At 60.6% G+C, this 9,937-nt stretch overlaps 1 protein-coding gene across 6 annotated transcripts; it reads left to right on the forward strand.

Annotated features, from left to right (window-relative positions):
- Window positions 1-801: 801 nt before the first annotated feature.
- Window positions 802-9,389, forward strand: DPF1 (double PHD fingers 1). 6 transcript variants are annotated; one of them, XM_039361891.1, is made up of 12 exons: window positions 802-1,030; window positions 2,079-2,239; window positions 2,683-2,790; window positions 3,589-3,716; window positions 3,907-3,996; window positions 5,176-5,254; window positions 5,606-5,737; window positions 7,308-7,358; window positions 8,021-8,140; window positions 8,750-8,862; window positions 9,104-9,185; window positions 9,288-9,389. In XM_039361891.1, the coding sequence occupies exons 1-12, from the start codon at window positions 999-1,001 to the stop codon at window positions 9,356-9,358; spliced, it is 1,167 nt and encodes a 388-aa protein (XP_039217825.1). In that variant the 5' UTR covers window positions 802-998; the 3' UTR covers window positions 9,359-9,389. The 6 variants fall into 6 exon arrangements, with proteins under 6 accessions (XP_039217825.1, XP_039217828.1, XP_039217826.1 ...); XM_039361894.1 differs by having other exon boundaries at window positions 8,078-8,140; XM_039361892.1 differs by having other exon boundaries at window positions 2,683-2,775.
- Window positions 9,390-9,937: the final 548 nt, after the last annotated feature.

A 9,937-nucleotide genomic window follows, 5' to 3' on the forward strand; every position in this document is an offset into this window, starting at 1 on the left:
CTCGGGGATTAGCTACCGGGGGGGGGGGCTTTGCTATAGCGGGTCGTCGGGAGACGTGAAGGGCCAAAAGGTGGACGGTTGAAGTCCCCCTACTCGGGTCCTTCGAGGCCGCTTCCAACACAGTTGAGCGGAGCGCCCCCAATCCGAAAGGGAACGGAGGAAATGGGGTGCAGATTGCCGAGCAGCTCTGCCCAACGAACGGTGGAGAAACTGCGGGGGTGCTGGACCTGGAGCGGAAAAGCCCTGCGTGTCCAGCTGCCCCTTGACCCCACGTATTTCCTGCCTGGAAGCGCTCTGCACATGTTCGAGAGCACCCTATCGGTTCCGGAGCCAGACTCGGTGATTGCGCGGATCAGGTGTTGCCCCTGCTGGTTCGGCATCGCCCGCTTGCACTCGACTCAGCAAGCCCGGATTGCGATCTTGGCGGTCTCTGCTCCGCGCCGGGGCTAGACCCGCGCCCGCCAGAGCCGCTCCACGGAAGCCGCGCGGCAATTGGCAAGGGCGGCTTCTTGCAGCAATGCAATTTACAGTGAGATTAACTCCCTCTCCCATTTTTTTTAATATCCCCAACCCTCCCTCAGTCCCTGGGAGGTGGGTCTCCCAGCTGTCAAGCGCATGGCCTTGTGGGAGTTGTAGTCCTCTTGTGACAGATGCCTGCTTCCCACCCCCAGCGGGTAAAGCGCTTGCAAAGGAAGGAGGGGAAAAATATTAATGCCAAAAAAGTGTCTGTGTGTGTATGTGGAGGAGAGAAGTCTTCTGTAAGACCCAGAGACTACATTCCCCATGGTGCACCGGGCTCAGCGGAGCTGGACTGTGATTGGCCCCCCTTGCTGCAAGCTGCTCGAGAATGAATAAAATTGTACAGTATATTCCGATGTGAGAGGTAAAAAAGGGGGGCTGGGAAAAAGAAAAAGAAAGAGAGAAAAGAAAGGGGGCAATCCGTGGCTTCTCCCACCAGCCCAGACAGGCTGGGTGAGGCATTTTCCTACCGTATCAAAATGGCCACAGCTGTGCACAAGTCTATCAAATGGTGAGTGAGTGCCCCACATCTGGGGGGAGGGGGTGGCACGATTCCCCGGCAAGCACAAGGGGCAGGGATGCAAAATGGGGGGAGGGAGATGACTGGAGTCTCCCTCCCCTCCCTTCGCGCGGCGGGGGCGCAGCCGTTCCGGCAGCTGCTCTTGGCGGCGAAAGGAGGAGGAGGGGGGCGGATGGGGGGCAGGAGAGGCTCGGTCTGCCTGGTTGCTGGCAGTACAGATGGGCACGGGGAGGGCGCTTGGGGCTGGAAGGGGTGGGGAGGCTTCTGAGAGAGGCCCCCGCGTGTGTGTGACTGCGCGTTCGGCGGATCGGCACCAGCGTGGGCTGGGTCTCGACGTCCTTCCCGGTGCCCCGCGTGGACGTCTGTAGGCACGCGTGTTGCATGAGAGCCACCGGTACAGGTGTGCCGAGGGAACAGGTGCCGGGGCTTTCCCCAACAGGATGCAACGGCGAGCCGAAGCAGCAGGCGGCCCGGCTGCCGGGGTGGGGTCCGCTACTGCTCTTTCCCCCATTGTTCGGTGCCGGAGGAGCTCAGCCTCCCCGTGGGAGGAACTGAAGGCATTCCGCATCCCCGGGCACTCCTGGGCCGGGCCAGCAGATAGACAGAGGGCCGCGTGATGCCATGCCCCAGCCGGTGCCTGCGAGCCGAGACTTTTCCGGGCTAGGAACGGTCTTCGGATCCCCTTTGGGCAGGGGTCTCTCGGGCTGGTTTCCCAGGGGAGGGGACTCTTCCAAGGACGAAGGGTCTCCTCCTCCTCACCCTTTGGGTCAGCCGAAGCCATCGCTTCTTCCTCTCGTGGACCAGCTCTGTTTCTCCTGAGCGGTGGGAGGGGACGCGGGGGTCCCATGCCCTGCTGCCTCTAGTGGTGCGGGGTCTCTCCACGCTGCAGCCGGCGGTGGCCTTCTCCAGTCCTCGCGGGGAATCCCTGGATCCGCTTTCTCAGCTCCCGGCAGCTTCGGGCGAGGGCTGGTCTCGGAACCGCGCTGGGCAGCCGGAGCGACCGAGGCGTGCTGGCTGAGGGCCGGGCCTTCTCTTGCAGCCTGGGCGAAGATTTCTATCGAGAAGCCATCGAGCACTGCCGTAGTTACAATGCCCGCCTGTGCGCTGAGCGCAGCATGCGCCTGCCGTTCCTGGACTCGCAGACAGGGGTCGCTCAGAACAACTGCTACATCTGGATGGAGAAGACCCACCGGGGCCCAGGTGCGGACATGCCCACTAGGCTGGGTATTGTACGTAGGAGCCACAAGAGCCAAGTGTTTAGCTGGGGGAGGAGAGAGAAGCACAAACTCTGACTTCATGAGGACTAGGAGCCTGAAAGAGATGAGAGAGGCCGATAGGTGGGCATCCCTCCCCCCAGGGCTCAGTTATCCCTCCTGAGGTCCCTGGGTATCAGGGCGGGCTGGGTTCATTGGTGGAAAAAGAGCAGAGAGGAATGAAGCCTGCTTTTAAGGCACCCCCCCCCGCCATGCCAAGCGCCATACCAGGAGAGCACAGCAACCCAAAGCTGCTCCGCTTCAGGGAGCTGGCAGAACTGAGACTCCGCTGCCAGCCTTCTTCAGACACCAGGAGAGGGAGACTTCCCCCCCCCCATTCCCTGCCAAATTCAGGAAAGACTGTGGGCAACTCACCCTTCTTCCCTCCAGGCTTGGCACCCGGTCAGATCTACACCTACCCGGCTCGCTGCTGGCGGAAGAGGCGGCGGTTGAACATCCTGGAGGACCCACGGCTGCGGCCCTGTGAGTTCAAGATTGGTAAGGAGCTGGGGGCGAGGGGGGCCGAGGGTGTTTCAGCTGCCCTGGGGGCCTTCTCTGCAGCACCCTGGCCAAAAATGGCCCCTGGGATTCTGGGAGCTTCAGAGTTGCGAAAGATGCCAGTTGCCAACCGAGTGAAACAAACCAGTGGGGGCCGCGGCTAAATGGAACGCTCGAAAGGCCCGATCAGAACTTGGCTTTGAACCATGGTTTACGGAAAAGCACACGGAGCTCTTGCCGGGTGGTGGCCACCCTTGCCGAGCAGAGTTGGGGAGATGGTTTAGTTATTAAGCCAACTTATGGAGCTGCCCGTCTGCCAAAAGGAGCTCTGGGCAGCCAACAAAATTAAAGCATCTGCGGTGAGGAGATCATTGAAAAGAGTTCCCTACCTCACAACATTAAGAGAGGCCCTTTTCTGTGTGAGAGCCTGTGGAATTGCTGCCTGCAGACTCCCCTCTTGCACAGGCTGAGACTGACCTTGCGGCTTGCAAAAGGGATTGCAACTTGCTGAGGTGGGGCTGGGGGAGGTCAGGGTGGCCCCCAGACCCTTGGGAAGAGCTGTGTGTGGTGAGGATGATGCCCTTACCTTGGAAGAGGAAGGGGCCAGAGGCAGGAGGCGGCGCGGGGGGGAGGTACAAGTAAGGAGGAGTTCTGCAGGTTCTGGGTGCGAACTAAGCCAGGTGTTGCTCTGGGATGAAGCGTCTGCCTGGCAGGAAACAGCAGTGGGGGGGGGGAACATGCAAGGAAGACCAGAGGAAGGGTTTCTTCTGCCTGACTCATCCTCCACTGTCTCCCCAGATTGTGAGCCACCCCTGAAGAAGGAAGCCTCTCTCCCAGAAGGCCCCGTCCTGGAGGCCCTGCTCTGTGCAGAGATGGGAGACAAGAAGCCGGAGATGAAGGAGGATGAGCTGATCTCCGACTGCCCGGTGAGGGAGGCAGAGGGCCGGGGTCCCCCCCCCCAGGCCCTCAGGATGAGGGAAGAATCTGGGAGGTCTCCTTGCGGTTTCCCCCCTCCCCTCCAGCCTCCTGGTTCTAGCATCCACAGGCCCTTCAGCTGAGCCTGGTCTGGGATCTGGGGGGAGCAGCTTCTGATGTGCCCCCTCCCCTTTCTCACAGAAGGCTCCTCTTGGGGAATTCCTGCACGATCTGGACCCGGAGGACCTGGACGATGACGTCCCCCGGCGGAAGAACAAGGCCAAGAGCAAGGTGGGGGGCCCCCTCCGCTTGGCAGCACGGTGTGTGTGTGAGAGAGAGGTGGGGGGGGGTCTGGAGCAGCAGGGGCACAAGTTTGCAGCATCTTCGGCTCACAGCAGCCACTGACAAGAAAAATGTGCCCGGCTGTAAAAAGCCCTGGCTGAGCCACACCACCAACAGGCTTGTCCAGCTCACAAACCAGCATGTTTTCTACAACTTCGAAAATACGACCAGAAAGTTAGAGGGAAACGATCACTTGGTTTCCAACTGTTTTCAGGCAGGGTCAAAAGTTTGCTGGAGTAGTTGGCAGAACCTTCAGCAACGGAGGAGTCTAGCTACAGGCTTCCCAACAAGAGGTGGTGGGCTTCCTCCGGGCCCCTCAGAGGCTGCTTGGGGAGAGCCCGCCTGACCGAAAGGGGCTGCCTTGGTCCAAGGCCTTCTGCCACAGCTGCCTTTGGGGCACGTGGGGCCTGGTGTCCTCCTTAGCTGCCAGCCTGGGCAAGGGGGGAGGGCCCCCACCAGAGCGGCTCCTGGCCAGCTGCCTTGGAGCCTCTGCCCAGGACCAGCCAGGGCAGCCCCTGGGTTCCTCACCTGACACCTCTACACCAGGGGGCGTGCTGGATGGCAGCTCCCCCCTGGGGAAAGAGCCACGGTGGGGAGGAGGGGCAAGGAAGGGGCTGCTTGGAGGGGATCCAGAACCCCTTTTTCTGGCACGGACCCCGGAGAGCAACCAGGAGGATCAAGCCTGGTGCCTGTAGTTCTGGGCTGTTCCTGGGTTGTGTGGAGGGGTCAGTGGAAAACAGAGAGCGGGGTCTCTCTCTGATCTGCTAGGGACCACTAAAGCTGCTTCCAGTCGCCCTCCCCCTATGAAACTCAAAGCAAAATGCCAGAAATAAAAGTAGATCATTTCCTTTAGGGTACAGACTGGATTCAAATTGTCTCCCCTCGGCTGTGTCAGAAGGCAAAAACGCGGAAGTGATTCCTAGAAGGGGGCAAAAAGCAGGGAGGGTGACAGCACAGGTGACAGTGGGGAGGGGGAGGCCCCCCCTGAAAACAAGAGACGCTTGTGCAATGAGGTCCAAAGTGTGTCTCCTTTTCCCCACAGACCACCCACCAATGTTCATGAGGTCTAGAAAGTTGCCTCCGTTTAAGGGTCCCGGGAGTGTTTCATTGCCTTTCTTTCCCACACAGGCCTACGGGATCGGAGGGCTGCGGAAGAGGCCGGAGGCAGCCCTGCTGGAAGAGCGGGACAAGCCCTATGTGTGCGACAGTGAGTGCAGCATCCTTCCGGGAGAGTTGCAGGAGGTTTCTGGGCTGAGGTTGGGGGGCGGATGGTTTAGGGCGTGTCCCACCAGGCTGACTGCTGTTATGAGGCCCCACATCCACCAGTTTCCTTGATGGGGCTGCAGGGGAAGGAAGGGGAAGTGGGCACAGGCTGGCCAGGAGAATGCCCCTGTAGGGCCTTTTGGGGGTGGGGGGCACCCTTGGCAGCCCCCCAAAATCACCTTGGAGAGAGGAGAAGCCTGCAGTTTCCAGGAGGGCAGAGAAGCTGGGGAACTTTTGGGGTACCAAGTGGGCCAGCCTTTGCGGTGCCTCCTCAGCAGCTTTTTGGGCTTTTCAGTCTGTGGGAAACGCTACAAGAACCGCCCTGGACTCAGTTACCACTACACGCATACACATCTGGCGGAAGAGGAAGGTGAAGAGGGTCCGGAGCGGCACACCCTGCCCTTCCACCGCAAGAACAACCACAAACGTGAGTGTCGCCTCCCCCTCCCTTTGTGCCAGTGCTGTGCCCTGCCTCTAGCCCCTTTAGCTGGGTAGTCGGCTTTCTGTTGGGTTTAAAGGGGAATAGGGTCTCCCAGGCAGCACCCAGAGGGCTAGCAGCACAACTCTGGGCAAAGGGCCGCAATCTGCAGCCCCCCACCTTGAGTGGGGAAGCTCTCAGCTCTAAATCCTGCCAGAGTTCCCAGCCGGCTAAGGAAAACCCTGGTCCATCCATGCTGCCCTTTCCTCCCACGGTTAGTCCTTGAGGGCCCAGCCTCCTTTGCTGGCCAGGTCTTCCGGTGGAGGAAATGCCCTAGATGCCAGCCCACCCATGAAGGAAACCCCCCCCCATGGAGCTGCGATTGCTTTCTTTTGTGAGAGTGCAGCAGCTGGAGGTCTCAGCCTGGGGCGGGGGGGGGGTTGGGCACGGGGGACACTCAGTTCCCAGAGCTGGCACATTAGAGACAGGCAATCGCCTCACCCTCCCAGAAAGTCTCCCCCCCCCCACTCATCTGCCACTGCGGGAGGCTCCACTCCGAGCATCTCCCATCCTGATGCAGTTGCCATGGAAACACGGTGGGCGAACTTGGCAGGTGGAAGATTTCCAGCTTGGGTTTATCCAAGGAGGGGGGGGAAACGGGTCTAGGGGAAGCCGAGGCTGTTTGGGGAATGGGAGCTGGGAAGGCAAGCAGGTGGGGGGAGCATTCATGCTTGCACATATATGCACATGGAAGTCTCTGCCTACCCAGGAAAGCTTGGGGGCTGAGTGTGCAAAGAGATGCTGCACAGCTTCTGAAGTGTGTGTGTGTGTGTGTGTGTGTGTGTGTGTGTGTGTGTCTGAGAGAGAGAGAGAGAGAGAGAGAGAGAGAGAGAGAGAGAGACCCGACGGGGCAGAAGAGGAAGGGCTCTTCCGCTGAGAAGGCTGCAGAGATGGGACCCCCTTTCTTTTGGGGAGGAGGGGGACGTGGAAAAGCCTCTGCAAGTGGGCATGCCGGACGAAGCTTCTCCGGATCCCTTCCCTAGACTTGGGGGGAGGGGAAGGGGGAGGGAAAGAGGCCGCCCCCTCCCCAACAAAGACATCCCCTCCCCGATCTTGGTGGTTGCCATGGAGACACCAGCGCCGTCGCCGGAGCAGAGTCTGCACAAAGCAACCGGGAGGTGAGGGAAGGGGCTGTTTGGAGCCGCCGTCCCTGGAGAAAAGGGCCGGGGCCCTGCAGGGTGCCCCCCCCCCGCCTCGTCCGAGACCTGCTTTCTCTCTCCCAGTGCCCGTCGCCGACTCGCTCGCTCGCACCGCCTGGGCTGCTTTTCGCCCAAAAGATGCCTCCCCGCCCCTCTCGTGGCCCCCGCCCCACGGCGTCCCCATTCCTTACCAAAGCAGCTCGGCCGTTTCCTTGCTCGCTCATCTGCTCGTCCAGACAAGCCAGAGGACCGGAGAACGCAGGCGCCCCTCCCAGGCTTGGTTCCCCTAAGCCGAGTCAAGTCAAATATATTCCTTTATTATTTTTCTATGCTTATTTCCTTTTTTTCTTTTTCTTCTTGCCATTTCTGGCTTTCTCTAGAGTTTTACAAAGAACTGAACTGGGTCCCAGAGAACCAGCGCAGGCACACAGGTAAACCCCCACAGCAGTGCTGAGAGGCTGGAGCCTGAGAACGTGGGGTCTGCCTGGGACCCCCGTGCGGCCTCCCCTCCCATGTCCCTCAGGGGCTTCTCTAAAGTTATGGGGAGGGTGAGAGGAAGCGCTCCCTTCCCCTTGTCTGTCCTGCGGGCAAAGTCTCCGTTTGGGATCTCCTCCCAACTATTCCGGGATCCCCCGAAAAGCGACAAGGAAGGGCAGAGAGCGGAAGAGGGAAGAGCTTTGGAAGCAGCAGGGAAGGGCAGCACCTTCTCAGCGAGGAAGGCGGCTTCCATCAGGCAGCTGCGCGACTGCGACTTGCCACTTTTTGCAATGTGCCCACAATGCAGGCTGCCCGAGGAGCGCTTGAGCTGGGCGCGCGCGCGCGCGCGCGCGTGTGTGGGACTTCTCCCTTGGGGGCTCTATTGTGCACAGTCAGCAGCTTGCTACGCCCCCGCGCAAGGCAGAGGGGCGCAGGAGGCCAGAGCGAGCGTCTTCCCGCCTCGGGAGAGCAGTTTGCGAGCGAGCGAGCGAGCGAGCGTGTGGCCGGCTGGATGTGGCAACCCCACCGCGTCCGCGGTGCGGGGGGGGGGGTGATTTGAAAAGAGAGGGGCGTATGGGCCCACCCCTGATTTCGACCTCTCCTTGCTGTTTTGCAGCTAAGAAAGCTCCGGATGGGACAGTCATACCAAATGGTTATTGTGATTTCTGTCTAGGCGGCTCCAAGAAGACTGGCTGCCCGGAGGACTTAATCTCCTGTGCTGATTGTGGACGCTCAGGTGAGCCGCCTCAGTCTCTGGCCAAATGGCACCTGCGGGCTTGATGCAGCTATGGTGTTTGGGGCCCCCCCCGGGGACCCATGAGCCCAAAACTTTGCGCTCCCTTTTTGGAGGAAGGGAATAGGATGGTAGTTGGGAATTTGGTGGCTACAGACAGCACAACGAATGAGGATTGCTAAAGCCCTGCTAGGCCTGGCAATTTTGTGGCTTGGCATGGTGAGTATGCCCAACACTTTTATAGGATGAATTTTCTGAACCCTCCCTGCCACCGGTCAATAACCCTCAAACTGGTTGTGTGGATGCTCTGCCAGCAGGCAGTCTTTTTTGCCCAGTGGCAGGGCTCACCTGGGGCTCAGAGGCAGCCGGGGAGTTCCTGCAGGGTGCCTTAAGGTCCTCGCCTGGTGAGGTGTGGAAAAAGCCCTAGGGCTGGGTTGTGGTTGACAGAAGGGGGGCGGAGCTTTGGGTCTTGCGTGCCCTCTCTGCGAGGCCAGGGGTCCCTGCACTACTCTGCCCCAATCCTACCCCGAAGTACTTCAGCTTCCCTGCTGGGCTGCTGGCCCTTGGAGGCCATTCTGCCCACCTCAGGGACTGCTGGTTCTTTCCCCCCAGGGCACCCGTCGTGCCTGCAGTTCACAGTGAACATGACGGCTGCTGTGCGGACCTACCGCTGGCAGTGCATCGAGTGCAAAAGCTGCAGCCTTTGTGGCACTTCCGAAAACGACGTAAGCAACCTGCTGCTGCTGCTGGGTTTGGAAGGGCCACCTGGACAACTTCTCCGCTCCCACTGCAGGGTTGCCAGGAGCTGCCTGCCGTGGCCTGCAGAAAGCGTGGCCCTTTCTGTGGCTCTTTCCTAGGCTGGCGGCAGGCTCAGTCATGGTAGCCATGGGGGGGGGAGCTGCTTCCCTTGCCCCTTGGAGCAAGGTCCCCAATGCCTCTCAGTGGCGGCCCCTTCCTCCCCCCCAGGACCAGCTGCTTTTCTGCGATGACTGTGACCGTGGCTACCACATGTACTGCCTGAGCCCACCGATGGCCGAGCCCCCTGAAGGTAAGGGACAGCCAGCCAGCCAGGCAGGGGCAGGGCAGGGCAGGGGGTGGCTCCCTTTGTGGAGAAAGCCAGGCTGTGACCCCCAGCTGCTTCCGCTTGCAGGGAGCTGGAGCTGCCATCTGTGCCTGCGGCAGCTGAAAGAAAAAGCCTCTGCCTACATCACCCTGACCTAGGCTGCAGCCTCTCCCCCCCCCCCCGCCAGCCTCAAGCCCCCCCCCCCCCGGGGGGCTGGAATTGTACTACAGGCCGTGCCCAGGAGCAATGCAGGACCTCCACCCACGGTTAAGAGGAGCAACGAGGTTGGCCACCCAACATTTTAGTGGGGCTCCTACAGTGGGGACTGACACCTGCCACCTCCTGGCCCCCACCTAGGCCACCCCAGAGGGGTCAGTCCAACCAAAGCCATACGTCGGGGGGGGGGACCAGAACCAGCTCATCTGCCCTGGTTGGGGGAAGAGCTCCTTCCCTCCAGACTGATGCATGTGAAATTGTTTGCCTTTGCTTGCAAGTCCAGAGGCTGGCTTCCCGGAGGGAAGGGGCGTCCTGGCTGTGGAGCCCCTTCCTGCCATTGGAAGCAACTTGCAAGGCTGTTGACCAGAGTTGGGACTGGCCGGGTGGGACGGGGTTGGGCTGGGGGAGGGAGAGCCAAGCGCAATGGGGTTATAACCACTAAGCTGCTGCAAGGCTGGGGGGGGGCTCTGTTTATGATTTTAAAGGTGGGGGGAGAAGAAAGTTTTAAAAGGGCAGCCTTG

This window comes from Crotalus tigris, unplaced genomic scaffold (assembly GCF_016545835.1).
Source record: "Crotalus tigris isolate CLP2741 ecotype Arizona unplaced genomic scaffold, ASM1654583v1 scf7180000019364.2947544272:3078424, whole genome shotgun sequence".
Lineage (NCBI taxonomy): Eukaryota > Metazoa > Chordata > Lepidosauria > Squamata > Viperidae > Crotalus > Crotalus tigris.